We start from the raw sequence: 19,489 nt of genomic DNA, 5'->3' as shown, positions 1-19,489 counted from the left end.
CTTCCTGGTTTCGAGGGCATTTACAGGTCACTTCCTGTTGATTTTGAGTCACTTTCTAGTCATTTGGGGATATACCCGGGTCACTTCCTGCTCATTAATCCTGAAATCAACAGAAGGTGATCTGTAAATGCCCTAAAATCAACAAGAAATGACCCAGAAATGCCTGAAAAATCAACAAAAATCTTACCAAAAATCAATATATTGTAGAATGATGTCCTGTTGTATCACCGTTCGTATCGCGAGTTCCCACTCCTATTAATTAGTGCAATATTGTTAAATTAGGGCTGTCAAAATTATCGCGTTAGCGGGCGTTAATTTTTTTTTACTTAATTACGTTAAAATATTTGACGCATTTAACGCACATGCCCCGCTCAGATTAAAATGACAGCAAAGTGTCATTTCCACTTGTTACTTGTGTTTTTTGGTGTTTTGCCGTCCTCTGCTGGTGCTTGGGTGCGACTGATTTTATGGGTTTCAGCACCATATTTGCTATTGACATCAACAATGACGAGCTACTAGTTTGTTTTTTGATTGAAAATTTTACAAACTTTATTCAAACAAAAACATTGGAAGGGTTTTAATATAAAAATTCTCTAACTTGTACTAACATTTATCTTTTAAGAACTACAAGTCTTTCTATCCACAGATCGCTTTAACAGAATGTTAATAATGTTAATGTCATCTTGGTGACTTATTGTTATAATAAATACAGTACTTATGTATAGTACGTTGAATGTATATATTCGTCTTGTTTCTTATCTTCCCATTCCAACAATAATTTACAGAAAAATATGGTATATTTCATAAATGGTTTGAATTGCGATTAATTACGATTTTTAAGCTGCGATTACCTCGATTAAAAATTGTAATCGTTTGACAGCCCTAAATTAAATGAATATGAAAATGAATTGTCGGTATTTTCAATTGTCTCGCTTGCATTAGTTATGTACGGTTGTAGGGGGAGCCAATAAAATAAGTATTAAGTGGCGGGAGGGACACCTTGAGGCCAGCTAGTGGTACTACTGCAGCATTCGGAACCAGCGCAAGTCAGCACCATCTTCTGGCAATGCAGTAACAGTTCAATTTCTGACGGTAAGAGACATAAAATAGCAAGTTTTATAACGTTTTGGTGCCACCTTGTAGCTTAAATGCACATTACAGGACCAGTCCTATTATGACAATAATCGATAAGATTTACAATGCTAAGTTGCATATTGTTTTGGTGCAAACACGGCACCTTCTACTGGCCTAAATGTGCATTGCAAGCACAGCTCTATCCGACGATAATCAATAAACCTGACAAATTCCAAGTTTCATATTTTCTTTTGTCGATACGTATCGCACAGCACTAATAGCGATGACATTTCCCCCCCAATTTATTCATTTTTTTATTTAACAAATGCACAATTTTCTGACTTCCGAAATATTTCGATTTGAAGGAGGAAGTACTCGGATGGAATGGTGACGGATCACTCATTTTTCAACTTATCACGCATGATATAAAAAATATAGATATATATAGATTTATATAGTTGACACGTAACCCTGGACAAGCCAAAAGTAAAAACGCAAAATAGTTCAACCGAACACGTACAAACGACTACATTTCTTTTTACTGACGTCAAATAAAATGTAGCGAAAAAAAATAATTAAGAAGACAATGAAACACTTTGTAGTGTTTTCTAACTAAAAAAAACAACAACCTTGACACGTGATGACCATTTCCCCCAATAAACTCATTGCTTGACATGGACAAGCATAAAAGTCCAATTCGTTTAAACTGGGAGGACTGGCACATGTTTCAGTGCCATTGAGTTCATATACAGTTGTGTATATACACACTGCTTGCCAAAAGTTTTGGCACCCCTGCAATTCTGTCACATAATGCTCAATTTCTCCCAGAAAATAATTGCAATTACAAATGCTTTGGTAGTAATATATTCATTAGTTTGCTTGCAATGAAAAAAAAAATGGAAATCATTATCATTTTACACAAAACTCTAAAAATGGGCTGGACAAAAGTATTGGCACCCTTTGGAAAATCACGTGATGCTTCTTTAATTTGTGGAATTAACAGCACCTGTTACTTACCTGTGGTGGCAATAACAATCACACTTGCAGCCAGTTAAAATGGATTAATGTTGACTCAACCTCTGTCCTGAGTCCTTGTGTGTACCACATTGAGCATGGAGAAAAGAAACACAGCCAAAGAACTGTCTGAGGACTTAAGAAGCAAAATTGTGAGGAAGCACGGGCGATCTCAAGGCTACAAGTCCATATCCGAAGAACTGAATGTTCCTGTGTCTACTGTAAGCAGTGTCATCAATCAGTGTAAAGCCCATGGCACTGCGGCTAACCTCCCAGACAGGGCCGGCCCAGGCCACTTGGGGGCCCTAAGCAAAATAATGCCTAGGGGCCCATATTTTTTGGCCCACCATTTCGTCAGTGTACTGTGAAACCCAATCATGCAATCCAAGCTATATGTCCATATTTTATATATTAATCAGATTTTGTTGCACTGCATTCTTCAAACTTCTCACCTCAAATGATTGTCAGTACTTACAGTAGATAAACCATTTTCTAAAAGAGGAAAGAAAGAAGGAAGAACGTTAATCTTTTAAGTTTGTAATCAAAAATCAAAACTCACAAAAGTCAAATAAAGCAAACTGTAGTAAACAAAACAATATAAATTAAACAATTGCCAGATTGCCCACTATCTGGGCCCCTTATAGGCTGGGCCGCCCCTGCTCCCAGATGTGGGCGGAAAAAAAGAGATTTCAACGAAAGATTGTAGAGGGTACAACAAAGTCAACCCGTACTATCCGTCGGTGTCTGAATGAAAACTGACTCTATTCTAGGATACAGAGGAAGACCCCACTTCTGACCCAGAGACATAAAAAAAGCCAGGCTGGAGTTTACCAAAAATTTACCTGAGAAAGCCAAAAACGTTTTGGAAGAATGTTCTCTGGTCAGATGAGACAAAAGTAGAGCTTTTTGGGAAAAGGCATCAACATAGAGTTTACAGGAAAAAAAATTAGGCCTTCAAAGAAAAGAACACGGTCCCACAGTCAAACATGGCAGCGGTTCCCTGATGTTTTGGGGTTGCTTGGCTGCCTCTGGCCCTGGACTTCTTGACCATGTGCATGACATTATGAAGCCTGAAGACTACCAACGAATTTTGCAGCATACAGTAGGGCCCAGTGTGAGAAAGCTGGGTCTCCCTCAGAGGTCATGGGTCTTCTAGCAGAACAATGACCCAAAACACACTGGAAAATGGTTCAAGAGAAAGCACTGGAGATTTCTAAAGTGGCCAGCAGTGAGTCCAGACCTGAATCCCATAGAACACCTGCAGAGAGATCTGAAAATGGCAACCTTCAAATCTCAGAGACCTGGAGCAGTTGGCCAAAGAAGAATGGTCCAAAATTCCAGCAGAGCATTGTAAGAAACTCATTGATGGACAACGGAAGCGGTTGTTCGCAGTTATTTCGTCTAAAGGTTGTGCTACCAAGTATTAGGCAGAGGGTGCCAATACTTTTGTCCGGCCCATTTTTTGAGTTTTTTTTTTGTGTGTGTGTGTAAAAAACGATTAAAGGGAAAAAAAATCCATTCTTCTTGTGTTTTTTCAATGAAGGAAAAATAAATGAAGATATTACTACCAAATCATTTGTAATTGCAATCATTTTCTGTTAGAAATTGAGCATTATCTGACAGAATTGCAGGGGTGCCAATACTTTTGGTCATTCACCTACAATTTGACGGCGCTAGACGTCTCAATCATTTCTGACAGGGCTACGTTGCGGCCATATTGTTTGTGGTCAACATTCCCATTAAAGCGATGTGAGTTCAAATGTGATTAACTCATTGCCCGCCATTGACAAGGACAGACATCCAATTCACTTAAAGTGGGTGCACTGGCTGTGAAAGCATCTTTCAGCTAGACGTCCAATCCATTTTGACTGGAAGGAAGGGACCCGGAAATCCTCTAAAATCCACAGGATGCAATTAAAAAAAAAAAAAAAAAAAAAAAAAAAAAAAGACTACAGAATCCACCAAAGATGCAAAAACTAAGCTCAAACTCCTCTAAAATGAAAAACGTGACCCAATATCAACGGGAAGTAATATGAAAAAGCCCCCCAAATCAACAGGAAGTAGCCAATGAACAGGAAACGACATAAAAATGCCTTAAAATCAACAGGGAATGATCCAAAATATATGGCGGAAAACACAGACAAGGCTGAAAAAAGCAGTTTCTGCTCTTGCACCCCCTTTAAAATAAACTGCTGTATTTTAAGCCAAAAGAACTGCTGTGTTCGATAGAACTATATGCTGCCATAGCATTTTCATGGCGCATAAAGCCCCCGGACTATTTTTAATTTGTCCGTTTTACCCTGGAGACCAGGGTTAAAGACACCGCGCAACCGCTTTTGTTTCAACCCAGCCATAAAAAGTTATATTTATTATTCTGAATGTCTATCAATTTTTTAGATTAGAATCATTAATTGATGTCTAATATTTAGTTTAAAAAAAAAAAAAAAACTATAAAATTATTCACTCGCATATTTTAAACTTTTAAACAAATTTTGTCACGATGAAAAAAATAACGTCTGTAAAAAAGTCACAGATATCTACCTCATAACTATCGCTTAATTGTATATTTTTGTTACTGTCGTATTTTCCATTCCATCCTCGCATTAATGTAGATGATAATCGATCCAACTAAAATAGATTAAAAAAAAAAAAAAAACATTTCAAAGAGTAAATATTTGAAAAAAAATCTCAACCACTCCTTGATGTCTGCGATTTCTGCATCGCGATCCTTGTTATATTACCGTGTTTCACCCCTAAAATTCCCAAAAAAGTCTGGCTGTGGCCATTCACAGCTGTGTCTCGACACTCGGTGAGTTCTTGGATCGAAACAAGGTGAGTACGCGATAGTAGAGGTGGGAATCTTTTGGCACCTAACGATTCGATTACGATTCAGAGGCTCCGATTCGATAGTAAATCGATTATTGATGTTACCCCCCCCCCAAACCTCGCGCTTTTAATGTTTTGTACATTAGTTTCAAAATTGTTCAAAAATCTTCTCAGGCTAAACCAAACTAATATTTCAGTATCATATTAACAGTTTAAAACAGTAAATAAAATACTCAAGTCCCATTCTGTATCAGCAGCTTTAAACTATATTCAATTAATGTTGTGAATCAACCGTTAAAGTTAAAATTCTCCCGTTATACCATAATTTCCCTTGTCTACTTTCGACATGTTTTAAGTTTTAAAACGGTTTCATCGTTTAAAGATGGATTCAAGTGAAGATTTTGCCGATTTAGGAGTATTTTAGATAAAAAGTGCATTAGGTTCGCTACAACAGAGCCTTCTAGAGGAGTCTACTGCTTTAAGATGGCGGCTTGTTAACAACGCGGCAACTACTAAACGGCAAGTCTGTCATTTTGCATCTAGTTCTTTTTACATGTTCTACCGGCGCCATCGTCTGTCATTTTGCATCTAGTTCTACATATATGTGATATCTACCATAGTTTGTAGCAACTAGCAACTGGGCATTGTTTGAAGCAGCTGTCGGCCGCAGTCTTTTTTTTTTTTTTTTTTTTTTTTTTTAATAAGCGGCATGAGTTGATATTTACTCTCGGGCCATTCCTCATTGCGTCCCGAAGACTGCGCTGGGAGAGCTAGGAATCTTTGGGCACCTAACGATTCCATTATAAAACGGTTATTGATGCACACCCCTCTTTTTTTTTTTAATGTTTTTTACATTAGTTCCAAAATTGTTCAAAAATCCTCTCAGGCTAAACCAAACTACTATTTCAGTATCAAGTTAGCATATAACAGTAAACAAATATACAAACAGTAAATAAAATACTCCAGTCCCCATTCTGTATCAGCAGCTTTAAACTACATTCAATTAATGTTGTGAATCAACCGTTAAAGTTGTTAAAATTGCTCCCGTTATTCCATAATTCCCATTCTGTCTACTTTTGTCAAAGTTTTAAAACTATTTCATCATTTAAAGATAGATTCAAGACAAGATTCTGCCGATTTAGGAGTATTTTAGATAAAAGTTGATTAGGTTCGCTACAACAGAGCCTTCTAGAGAGGTCTACTGCTTTAAGATGGCGGCTGTTTCCTAACGCCGGAAAGTCTGTCACAATTTCGCATCTCTGTTCAATAATACATGGTCCAACACTGACGTCGTCTGTCATTTTGCATCTAGTTCTACATATATATGATATCTACTGTAGCCGTATGTTTGTAGCAACTAGCAACTTGGCGTTGTTTGTAGCGGCTGTCGGCCGCAGTCAGGTATGATTGTTTTTTTTTTATCTAGCGGCATGAGTTGACATATTTACTCTCGGTCCGTTCCTCATTGCGTCCAAAAAGACCGCGCTGACTGTGTTTGATTTCCGCTTTACCTGGTATAATTCAATAATCGGAATTTGGATGTTTGTGAATCGTTCTCAAATCTTCCACGGCCGAATCGCGAATAATCTAAGAATCGGAAATTTCGCACGCCTCTAGCGCTGTGTTTTAGGTCTGCTTTACCTGGTATAATTCAATAATCAGAATTTGGATTTTGTGAATCGTTCTCGAATCTTCCACGGCCGAATTGTGAATAATCTCAGACTCGGGAATTTCGCACGCCTCTACGCGATAGTATCTCGTTAAAATCATGGTGTCTTTAATTATGCTCTCACCTCGAGTTAGAGTTTAAATTTAAAAAAAATTTTTTTCCAAAAATGCCCTCCTGCTCAAAATTTTTCTTCCCCCAGAACATTGAGATTTTAAGCTTTCCAATGATGTATCACACATGCATATAGGACAATTTTGAAATTTGGCCAAATTGGGGGTCTCGGAGCGGAACTTCAAGTCACCTGAGTGTTTTCCGCCATACACAAATTGACAACAGATCTCCTAAAAGATGCAGGAAGTGCCAAAATCAACAGAACATGACCTGAAAAAGCCTCTGAATATACAGGAAGTGTCCCATGACCAGCAAGTGACTTGGAAATACTACATGCATATTACACGCATCGCGATTCGACAAGTCTCGATTCGATTACGAGTCATAAAGGTTCAAAAACGATTATTTTCACACGGCACGAAATTCAGGACACGTCTGCCGCCCGGACACCGTTAACGGACGCACACGCAACGTTATGATGGATGCTCCCAGTTACTGGAAGAGAGATTTACTCCTTTTTAAAAGACTGGAAAATAAATTTGTGTATGAGACAGACAGAAACAGAAGCGCTTTTGTGCGCAAGTTATTTTTAAGAATGAGAGGGGAAGAGAGTTCGTTGCTCCTTGTCTTTCAGATGTCAAGCAGTAGTTTTAAGCCATTTCAATTGAAAAATGTCCCGAGTGTGTTGCTAAGACCCGTGTGCGTCTATAAGAGGTGAGTGCATGAACCCTCTTGTACTGTTTAGCCTTTATTGTTGTTGTTTTTGAGATGTTAATAGTTAGCGCCGAGCGCTAAGCTAATTAGCTAACTTGCATTTCATATGCAGAACGTGTAAAACCACAATTAAGTACAGTGGTAACACTACAATCATGCAAAATATTACAGAAATCTGTTGCTGCAAGGCCTGCCTGGGAGCCGACAGGCGTGTGTGCGCGTGGGCAGGCAGGGTGAGAAGAAAGTGCGCGCACTGTAATGACTGTGTGTGTGTGTGTGTGGCGGTGTTGTTTTTTTTTTTATGTGCTCGGCTATGTGATCAAGTTAAATGTGATCAAGAGCAGTTGTGATTTCCACCTGTAACTCCAAGAGTTACACAAGGGAGGTAAACTATGAAAACAAAGTATATTGATTAAAAGAAGTCACTTTGTTTGTGTCCAGAAAATGTGGAATTTATTCCACCAGAGTACATTTTATTGTATTGAGAGAAATAAGTACTCCCTTTAAAATGGTTAATGTTTTTGCACTTTCTTGTGAAAAATAAATAAAGCAGCTTAAGGGCAGCTTTTTGTAGTATGGGCATGTTTCCATCGTTCCCATTGAATGGACATAAATTTGTTTGGCTCCTTTATTAATCAGGAATGTATGATGCATCGATAATCGTGATAACTGTGATCATCGTCAATGCTGTGATCATCGTTCAAAAATTGAATCTTAGCACCCTGAATCGTAATCAAATCGAATCGTGTAGTGCCTAAGATGGCACACCCCTAGTTGACCCGAATAAATTGTCAACTTGTTCTCGGTGAGCCTTCTTTAAACCTTTCACGATGGAGTCAGTACAAAGGGTTAAGACTTAGGTGAACGCACGGGTTTTGCCCTTCTGGCCGGATTGCCGGGGTCCCGCCGGCCCGGGTCATTGGAGCTGCCCCAGCGCGGGTCCGGCCGTTCGGCTGGCGCGGTTCCGGCAGTCTGGCTAGAAGGTCAGATTCCTTCAGATCCAAAACAAAGGAAGTGACCCCAGAATCCACCAAAAATGCAGCTCGTGACTCCAAATCAACCGGAAGTGAAGTGAAAGAGCCACCAAATCTACAGAGTGAGACCAATAAACAGCAAGTGCTCTTGGAATGACTCAAAATATGGAGGAAGTGACCCATTATGTCAAAGGGTCAAAATGCACAAGGAAGTGAGTGTGACCCCAAAGAACGACTCGTTTTGCATCCAATTTCCAGCTAGCAATGAATTTTGTTCCATTTTCCAACACAGCAACAAGACACTTTACACTATTTCGCTACAACAAGCTACTTTTGCATCCATTTTCCAGCTACAAATGAATGTCCAGTCAAAATGGATTGGACGTCTCGCACCATCAACGCGACGACATTTTAATAAGTTTTTGTCGGGTAAAACACCGAATCGGCCGTTTTTTTGTTTGTTTTTTTTTTCAATTCCGTTAAGGTGCAAAAACAAAACTTCAGGAACCCAAAAGGAAGCGTTGTTTTTTTTGTTGTTGTGCTGAAGTCGAGCAGCTACAGTATCATCATCATCATCATCGAAGGAGAGAGGAAAAATAGTTTGCTTTCCATTTTTCCACTTTTTACCAAGCATTTCATTTTGTTTTACTGCAGCGATATGGATTCTCTGCTGGTGGTTTTTGTTTCTTAAACATTCCTCAGGTGATCCAAAAACAGAAAAAGTGCAAAATTCAACTTTCTGGAAGGTGGACGGTCATAATTCAGTCGGATTTTCTTTCTTATAATCGATTTTTTTGGGTTTTATTTTCCTCCGTGTGGTCGTCAGTGTACAAAGTAAAAATATCAGGTGGAAATACGTGACTCACCCAAAAAACATGTTGTCAATCCAGGATTTACATTGAATAAATAGGCATGGAAAGCATTGGAGGAAGACTTCAAAATAAGAGGAAAATATATTACATTGAAAAATACAACCTAAAAAATTAGAAAATCATATTAAAAAAAAAAAAAAAAAAGTATAGAAAATACATTAAAAAGATTTGACAAAGAAAAAAGTAAAATAATTTTAAAAATTAAAGAAAATTAAATTGATAACTACAAAAAAAACAGAAAATTAAAATGTGAATCAAAATTATTTTAAAAAGTAAAAATGGAAAATCAAAAATAAATTTAAAAATTAAAATAAAAACCAACAAAAAAAATTGAAATAAATTTTTTAAAGATTTTTGAATCAAAATGATTTTAAAATCTAAAATTAGAAAATCAAAGTACATGGAAATAACAAATATGAATAGAAAACAACAAAATACGAAAACCAGAAGAATTAAAAAAAAAAAAAAAATCTACATATAAGATTTTAAAATCAAAATTTTAAAAACAAAAAATTGAAAACGATTTAAAAAAAGAAAATTACAAATAAAATAGAAAATTATAGTACATAAAAATAATAATGGGAAAAAAATAGAAAATCATACAAAGAAAAAAATATTCTATTTGGAAAATTTTAAAATCTAAAAATAGAAAAAATGAAAAAACAATTATGTAAAATATATTTTTAATTTTCTCTCTATATATATGATTTAAAAAAAAAAAAAAAGTACAAAAACAAAAAAAAGAAAAAACCAAAAAATTGAAAGATCAATTTTCCAATTAATTTCAATATTTAATAATCAATATAATATTTAAAATAATAAATAATAAAATAATCAATGTTTCCAATCAATTTTCCAAAAAAGTTTTTAAAGATTAAAAGAGAAAATTAAAAATAAGCACATTAATAAAAGTACATAAGTGCATGAAAATAAATTTGAAAAATACAACCAAAAAATGGGAAGATCCTAAAAAACAAAACAAAAAAATTAGATGGAAATACAGAACAATAAACAATGTAAATAAAAATATAGAAAAATGAATTTGAAATAAAATATTTTGAAATAAAAGATTGAAAGAGATATTTCGTAAAAGGAATAATTTATCAACTAACTGCTCTTTTATACTAATTTTCGATATTATAAGGGTCCAAGCACTAAGTGTACGAGAGTTATTTCTTCTCCTCGGCAAATGAAAATGGTCAATTTGGCCAATTTCAATCATTTTGCAACGTTACGAAAAAATGTAACAAAATGGCTTAGTGGCGCCCTTTTGAATTTTTAAAAAAGGCCTCTCCATTTAGGTTTTCTCAACGTAGAGCGATGACATTTGGGAGTCGATACGTTGTGCAAAACTGCTCCAAAAAGTCTCTTGCACCCATATTCCAAACCCAACAGGAAATTGAGTATTTTGGATTGAATTTGAAATTTTTTATCGATTAACAGGGTTAACATTTGAGCCTCGGTGCCTCGGCAAAATTGGAAAGAATGTTCATGAGACATATGACATCTTAAGTTCTCAAAATGGTGAGTTTACATTCACGGGCCTGACCTGGGCGAGTTGCCCAAGTCTGCCATTTTTTGGGCAAAACACTAAACACCTGATACAACGTTCAATCTTTATCCTATCTGACATGTATGTCAGGTATCCCAGCCTGAACACGAATGCATTTAAATATTACCCATTAGGGCTGGCGCCCCCTAGTGGGAACAGGAAATGCCCTTTTTACGAGCCAGGCTCCTCCTCCAAGGGAAAAAAAATCTATTGACCTCAAACTTGCATCAGGGGAGCCTTGGAACATGTTCAGGTGCCTGATGAAAAATACTGAGGTTTCGTTGAAGCGTAGGGGCCCAGGAAAGTGAAAACGATTGTAGCCATTTTGTCTCACCACAAGTTTGGAACAGTCACAACTTGGCAGACATACAACATATCTGCGCCAAACTTCCTGTGCTTCATGAGAATCGTACCCTGAAGTCATTTGCATCAACTCTGTAGCACCAACTAGCGGCAAAAGAAAGTCATTCATTTTACTTATACGTGTCCAGTTCTTTTCAGGTTGGTCTTTGTAGTTTCAAGACCTTTATTAAGACTACAATTAGAGGCCCATGTCCACACGTCTGTCTGTTGCTGTGACGACCCTTTACTCGCCATTAACTCATTTGCTCCCAAAAACGTATAAATAGGGCTGTCAAAATGAACGCGTTAACGGGCGGTAATTAATTTTTTTTAATTAATCACGTTAAAATATTTAACGCAATGCGCGGAATGACCCACTCAAGCATTGCCGCGAACAGACTACTATGGCGCCGTTTGTAGTATATTGAGAACTAAGGGCAGAGACAAGCAAGTGGAGTGGACGCAGGTGTTACCGGCACCCGCCAAGGGTGCCGCTGTTATTTCCAATGTGACCGGCATTGTCAGATTGAGCAGTGAGGAAGAAAGTGGTCGAGCCAGAGAGTAGAGAAAGTGCGCAGTTAGCACAGGCTCAAGTGCTTCATCCCCCACATGCTTTTGTTTTGTTAGTAAAAGTACCCACAAAAAGCCATCCAACGCTTCTCGGTGTTATATGTACGCCGTCGTCTTCCTCAGGAGGAAATCGGACGAACCGAGCCAACCGATGACAATGAGCCAACATGAATCGCCGGTCCATAGCACCGCCACTTACCAAAAAGGGCGAATTGGTAACGCAGGCATTTATTGGAGCCGCGCTATTTAATGGAATAAGCGGTGGCATCTCTTCCACAATTGTTAAAACTATTGTGGCAAGCGACATGGGGAAGAATAACTTGAGATGATCTTTTTCTTAACTCCATGTATTGTACTCAACGCAGAGAAGATATACCATTTGCAGCAACCACTGTGACTCATGGTTGCTCAAATTCCCATCATGCATTTGGGCAGTTAAGAACATTTAAGTCGCTACAGTATCATTTAGTGAAAGCACAACAAAAATAATGTTCCTCTCTCTCAAAAATAAAATGTTCACAAAAAGAAAAGCACTCAATGCAAAGAGATCTGGCATTCTCAATCAAAATAGCTACGCAAAATAATACTCTATTCTAACATTAAGTTTAGCTCAACAAATACACTAGATGGCAATATTTAGTCACAATATACAAACTATCAAAATTACTTTAACTTGTACTCACATTTATCTTTTAAGAATTACAGGTCTTTCTATCCGTGGATCCCTTTCACAGAAAGAATGTTAATGTCGTCTTGTGGATTTATTGTTATAATAAAGAAATACAGTACTTCTGTACAGTATGTTGAATATATATATCAGTCTTATCTTTCCATTCCAACAATAATTTACAGAAAAATATGGCATATTTTAGAGATGGTTTGAATTGCGATTAATTACAATTTTTAAGCTGTGATTAACTTGATTAAAAATTTTAATCGTTTGACAGCCCTAATAAATACGTTCTATTTTTAATTGTTTCAGTGTCCCAAAGATGTATTTAGACGTCTTTTACGTTTTTTTTCTTTTTTTTTTTTTTTTTTTAACAAGAGACATCTCTGGGTTCTGATTCAATTTAGCTCCAAAGCACAAAGCTGAAAATCCGTTTTAAAGCAATAAAATTGGCCACTGGAGGGCTGTAGCGCATTTGGTAAGATCCGCACCCCGATTCAATGGAACGAACGAACGGCTGGCCACACGGCCGGGGCGCCGGCAGAAGAAGACCGGATGGCGTCCAGGATGCCAAGTGGCGGACGACCGAGATGAACAACCTAGAGGACAACTGGGATGCCAGGCGCTGGACGACCGAGCAGAACGACCTGGACCACCAGTGCAGTGGACGATGCCGTTAAGTCTGTGCTGTTCGCCGAGCAGACCCCGCAGAGACTCAAAATAATCCATCTTAAAGAGACAGGTGGCGATGAGGGAAAAGTTTACCCGGCTGTCGCGGCCCCAACAGCGTCATCTCTCAGTTAGTTATGTGTAAATAAATTGTTACTTTGCCATCAAAAGCTCTATTTGTCTTGTTGTTGATGTTATTTTGGAAAAGGAAAACATTCAAAAAATAGCTGTGTTTAAGTCAGTTATCTTTGAAATGTATGGTTTTTTCATCAGAAATTGGAAAATTGCTCAAACTAAGCTATTTTCTAATGCTGATTTCTAAAGAATGGGAAAAAATAGGAACTTGCTTTTTTCCCTGCTGAAAGAACAGAGTCTAATCTTTCTTTTGGCAGATTCCATGTTAATATAGCGATAGAACAGAATTTTCTGTGGGTTTTGCAAAATCAATCAAAATCTAGTAAAACGGCCGGGAGCAAAGGCGGTTGCACTGGTGAAAATGGCTGGGAGCGAATGAGTTAGAAGGAAGTAAATTTTTTCGAATTGGCCCAATTAAAAGATTCATTTTGGTTTTGAATATGGGCGCGGCTGCACAGCTCGGTAACACCTACTTTTTTTGTAGGACTCTCTTCAATAGGGGCTTTTTCACCTAGGTGTGTAAATGTATTAACCCAAAAAAAGAGGCGAGTTTCAAAAAAGTTAGATTCTCAGGAGATGACGAGAGACAGACGATCTGCCACCACGCTGACCTGCGTGCTGTCCGGGTTGCGCCAAAGTGCGAGGGCCCGTTCAGGGCTGCTTGCAGGCCGAGGTTATTATTATTCTTTTTAATTTTAGGACTTTCAAATTGTTATCCATATTTTCCAATTTACTATCCATATTTTTTTAAATTGTATGTACATATGTATTCCTCCAATGCTTTATGTATATCTATTACCTCGATTTAAATGGAAACGTCGCACCAGAGGCGATGAAAGATGTTTTCTTGCTTCGGCTGTCAATCGAAATGAGTTTATTGCGAGTAGATGTCCAAATCCGTTTGAAGCAGGAGGGTTGAACGTTCTAGGATCGTAAACTCACTTCAATTCAAATTGGACGTCTTAGTGTCGCTCATGGCACTCAAATGTTCATTTTGGATCATTTTAGGGGGGATTACTAGTCCAATATTTTATCGTTCTGATACAAATTTGTCCAATTTTTGGGGGGATGATGGTGATACTTTGAGAGCTAAGATTTTGGGGGGGAAATGGGGGAAAAATGAGAGTAGCTTAAAAAATTGTACAAGTCAATTTAATTGGACCTTTTGTTTTGAAGTTGGACAGGAAATCAAGGAAGTGAAATTTCCCGCTAACATCCCTGATTTTTTTTTTTTTGGGGGGGGGGGGGGCTGGGGGGTCGATCAGAAAGCGTGAAAGGAGGTGAAAAAACAATAAAGCTGTGGTAACCGTGGAGACAGACGGCGCTCATTTGATGACGAAGTACTGGATGACGAACGCGATGAGGATGGCGATGACGGCGAAGGCCATCAGCAGCAGGAAGGCGCACTGCTCGTCCGTCAGGCCGCGGCCGGGTCGGCCCGACGGAGAGGAGGAGGAGGAAGAAGGGGCGGCGTTGGCCGAGGTTCTGGACGGCGGGGCGTCGCCGCCGCTGCGCTGGACGGCTAGCGTGACGGTGGGGCTGAAGGGCCCGCTCAGCTCGGGCGCGTCCTGGCACTGACGGACGGCGCACACGCGGAAGCGGTAGTCGCTGTTGGGGTGCAGGTGCGCCAAGGTGAAGCACGTGCCGGGACCTTTGTACGCCTGACGAAAAGCCGCGTGGATTATTTGATTTGCTCGGCGCCGGTTTTGACGGATCGTACCGTCTCGGCGTACTGCAGGGGTGTCAAACTCATTTTGGTTAGCCATGAGATCTCAGGTGCGCCGTTGCTCAACGGCTCAATCCACTGATGGGTCTCGACGTCTATATCCATCTGGACGTCATTGTCAATGGCAGGCAATGAGTTCATTTTGGGTTACTTCCTTGTCATTTTAGGGTATTTACATGTTCCTGTTAACATTGGGTCAAATTTTGAGCATATACTGTTAAGCTTAGGGAAATTTTGGGTCACTTCCTGTTGATTTTGGAGGGTTCTAGGGTCACTTCCTGTATATTTTGGAGCATTTCCTGCTGATTATAGGGCATTTTCAGGCCACTTCCTGTTGACTTTGGGGCATTTTAGGGTCACTACCTACATCGTTTGAGGCCTTCTGGGGTCATTTCCTGTATATTTTGGATCATTTCCTGTTGATTTTTGAGAATTTCCGGGTCACTGCTCACTTTCTGCTGATTTTGGGGCATTTGTGGGTCACTTCCTGATGATTTTTGGGGGATTCCAGGGTCACTTCCTGTATATTTTAAATCATTTCCTGTTGATTTTGGGGAATTTCTGGGTCAACTTCTGTTCACTGCTCACTTTCTGTTGATTTTGGTGCATTTTTGGGTTGCGGGGTTCCAAGGTCACTTCCTGTATATTTAGGATCATCTCCTGTTGATTTTTTGTCGAGTCTCCAGGTCACCTCCTGTATATTTTGAATCATTTCCTGTTGATTTTTGGGAATTTCCAGGTCACTTCCAGTTCACTGCTCACTTTCTGCTGATTTTGGGGCATTTGTGGGTGACTTCCTGTTGATTTTGGGGGGTTCTAGGGTCACCTCCTGTATATTTTGAATCATTTCCTGTTGATTTTTGGGAATTTCTGGGTCACTTCCTGTTCACAGCTCACTTTCTCTTGATTTTGGGGCATTTCTGGGTTGCTTCCTGTTGATTTTGGGGGGTTCCAGGGTCGCTTCCTGTATATTTAGGATCATCTGTTGATTTTTTGGAATCTCCAGGTCACCTCCTGTATATTTTGGATCATTTCCTGTTGATTTTTGGAAACTCCCGGTTCACTGCTCACTTTCTGCTGATTTTGGGGCATTTGTGGGTCACTTCCTGTTGATTTTGTGGGGGTTCCAGGGTCACTTCCTGTATATTTGAAATCATTTCTTGTTGATTTTTTGGAATTTCTGGGTCACTTCCTGTTCAATGCTCACTTTCTGTTGATTTTGGGGCATTTTTGAGTTGCTTCCTGTTGATTTTTTTGGGGAGGGGGGTTCCAGGGTCACTTCCTGTATATTTAGGATCATCTCCTGTTGATTTTTTGGAATTTCCAGATCACCTCCTGCATATTTTGGAACATTTCCTGTTGATTTCAGGGCATTTTTAGGTCACTTCCTGTTCTTTGGTCACTTTCTGTTCCTGTTGATTTTGGGTCACTTCCTACATCTTTTGAGGCTTTCTGGGGTCACTTCCTGTATATTTTGGATCATTGATTGATTGATTGATTGATTGATTGATCACTGATTTTGAGCAATTTCCAGGACATTTCCTGTTATTAGTCACTTTCTTTTGATTTTGGGGCATTTTTGGGTCACTACCTATTGATATTGGGGGGTTCCAGGGTCTCTTCCTGTATATTTTGGATCATTTCCTGTTGATTTTCGTGAATTTCCTGGTCACTGGTCACTTCCCGTTGATTTTGGGTCACTACCTACATCTTTTGAGGTTTTCCAGGGTCACTTCCTATATACTTTGGATCATTTCCTGTTGACTTTTGGGCATTTCCAGGTCACTTCCTGTTTATTGGAGACTTCTTGTTGATTTTGGGGCATTTTTGGGTCACTTCCTGATGATTTTGGGGGGTTCCAGGATCACTTCCTGTATATTTTGGATCTTCTGTTGATTTTTGGGAATTTCCAGATCACTTCCTGTTCACTGGTTAGTTCCTGTTGATTTGGGGGCATTTTTGGGTCACTTTCTCCACATATTGCTCCTTCCTTTATTTTTTTAAATAATTTCCTGTTGATTTTAGGGCATTTGGAAGTCACTTCCTGTTGATTTTGGGCAACTATCTACATCTTTTGGGTGATTCCAGGGTCACATCCTATGATTTTGGATCCTCTACTGTTTTTTTTAGAGAATTTACAGGTCACTCCCTGTTCATTGGTCACTTCCTCTTAATTTTGGGGCATTTTCAAGTTACTTCCTGTTTTCGGGCATATTTTGGGGATCACTTCCTTGTAATTTCAGGTTATTTACGGGTCACTTTCTGTTGATATTGGGTCACTTATGTACATTTTCTGTTGATTTTACAGCATTTATGGATCACTTCCTGTAAATATTGGGCCTTTTTCAGGTCACTTCCTCTTTATTTTGGATCCTTTCCTGTCTATTTTAGGGCATTTGCAGATCGCTTCCTGTTCATTGGTCAGTTCCTGTTGACTTTGGGGCATTTATGGGTCTGTTTATCTCGGGTCACTACCTCCATCTTTTGGGGGAGTTCCGGGGTCACTTATATGTTTGGGATCTTTTCCTGTTGATTTTTGGGCATTTCCAGGTCACTTCCTGTTCATTGATGACTTCCTGTTGATTTCAGGGACACTTCCCGTTGCTTTCGGGTAAATTCCTCCACATTTTACTTCATTTCGGGGGCACTTCCTGTATATTTTGGATCATATCCTGTTGAGTTTAGGGAATTTCCAAGAGACACCTCCTGTTGATTTTGGGTCACCACCTGCATTTGGGGGGGATTCTGGAGTCATATCCCCATTTTGGATCCTCTACAGTTGTTTGTAGAGCATTTCACGGTCGATTCCTGTTCATCGGTCACTTGCCATTAATTTTGGGGCTTTTTCAGGCTACGTCCTGTTTTGGGGTTTTTATTGGGATCCCTTAATTTTCGAGTACTTATGGGTCACTTCTTTGTTTATTTTGGGGTACTTACAGGTCACTTCCTGTTGATATTTGACCGCTATATATTTGGGGGATTCCAAGGTCACTTCCTGTTAAAATTTTCAGTCACTTCCTATTTCTTCTTTGATCATTTCCAAGCTGCTCCATGGTCACTTCCTGAAGATTTGGGGGCTTTTTCAGGTCACTTCCTGTTGATTTCAGGCCACTACCTGCATCTTTGGATGGGATTCCAGCATTTTAAATGCTTTCTGGTTGATTTAAGGCATTTCCAGGTCACTTCCAGTTAATTTTGTGGCAAATTTAAGGTTACTTACCTACCTACTTACCTGTTTTTTCGGGAGTACTCCTTTGTAATTTTAGGGTACCTATCGAAATTGGATCACTTTGTTAATTCTGGGGTACTTGCAGGTCACTTCCTGCACATGTTGGGGCATTTAAAGTCACAGACTGTATATTTTAAATCATTTTCCGTTGATATTAGGGCATTTCCTGAGGATTTGGTGGCTTTTCAGGTCACTTTGTTTCTTTTGGGTCACTTCCTGTTGATTTTTCGGTCATTTCCGGCCGCTTCAGTCATTGGTCACTTCCTGTTGATATACGGGCATTCCCAGGTGACTTCCTGTTGTTTCTTTCTGTTTTAGGGCATTTTTGGTTCAATTCCTTGTCAACTCATTGGCTGCCATTGACGTCCAATCCGTTTTGACTGCGTACAAACGAACGTGACAGCTGACACGAAAGTGAGCCAAGCGCACTTGAAAACAAATCGACGCCAATGTCAAAATAAAAGCATGCAAGTCTCTCTGTACAGTATGAGTGACCTAAAACATTCTGCCTTTTGGGTAGAATGACCCTGGGCCATGCATTTGACACCCCCGACATAATGAGCGAGCGAGCGAACTAACCTGCTTGAAGTCGGAGTTTCCCGTCATGAATTGCAGCGTGTAGACGATGGGGTCGCCCTTCATGGGCGAAAGAGACTCCCAGCTCACCTCGCAGGAGTTGTCGTCCGTTCGCTCCACTTTGGGGGCTACGCACGAACACAATTGACACTTATCAGTAGGGCTGCAGCTATTGATTATTTAAGTAATATTGTCTAGTAACCTAGCAAACTGGTTTATTAAGCAGTGTTTGTTTTCACCACAGGACTTGTGCTACTAATAGCTGCCCTTTTCCTTCTCCAGCTGCTTCCCCGGCAACGAGCTTTCCTGCCCGCAGCAGGGGAACGACGAGCTGTAACTTGCTCGCCGCCGGAGGGGTTGCCGATCGGCGAAGACAATTGACAATGCCGCCGCTGTGTGACATGGTCCAGGGTAGTTTTGTGTGGTTTTTCGTTTTCGAAAGGTGAGAATAAGACTTGGAAACGCCGCTCGGTTAGGGTAAGTTGGCTAGCTGTCTCCTGGTTTGTTTACGCTATGACAAAAGCCACTCCGGTGGCATAAAATATCGTTCAAGAGGTGCAAGAAGTCGACAGTTTTGACCATTATGGAGTAATTTTGCCATGTCGTACTGAATAAATGCATTTTTAGTATTTCATATTCCATTTAGCACAAGACTGTCATTGTTATGACCATACCATTTATTTAGCAATTGGGCAAATATATATGTAGATTAAAAGAATATCCTGTAAAAAAAAATTGGCGTAGAGAGACTGAAACAATGACATTC

At 39.3% G+C, this 19,489-nt stretch overlaps 1 protein-coding gene across 5 annotated transcripts in view; it reads right to left on the bottom strand.

The window, feature by feature from the left end:
• Positions 1–7,720: 7,720 nt before the first annotated feature.
• Positions 7,721–19,489, bottom strand: part of fndc3a (fibronectin type III domain containing 3A) — a 159,973-nt gene continuing 148,204 nt past the window's right edge. For all 5 annotated transcript variants that reach the window (XM_057838462.1, XM_057838461.1, XM_057838464.1 and 2 more), the window contains 2 exons: positions 18,727–18,851; positions 7,721–14,853 (listed from right to left, as the gene is read on the bottom strand). In XM_057838462.1, coding sequence (XP_057694445.1) covers positions 14,518–14,853; positions 18,727–18,851 — 461 coding nt within the window. In that variant the 3' untranslated portion in view covers positions 7,721–14,517. The remainder of the gene's footprint in view (positions 14,854–18,726; positions 18,852–19,489) is intronic.

This window comes from Corythoichthys intestinalis, chromosome 6, assembly GCF_030265065.1.
Source record: "Corythoichthys intestinalis isolate RoL2023-P3 chromosome 6, ASM3026506v1, whole genome shotgun sequence".
Taxonomy (NCBI): Eukaryota; Metazoa; Chordata; class Actinopteri; order Syngnathiformes; family Syngnathidae; genus Corythoichthys; species Corythoichthys intestinalis.
The sequence above is the reverse complement of the archived record's forward strand: the minus strand, read 5'-3'. Positions and strand labels throughout refer to the sequence as shown.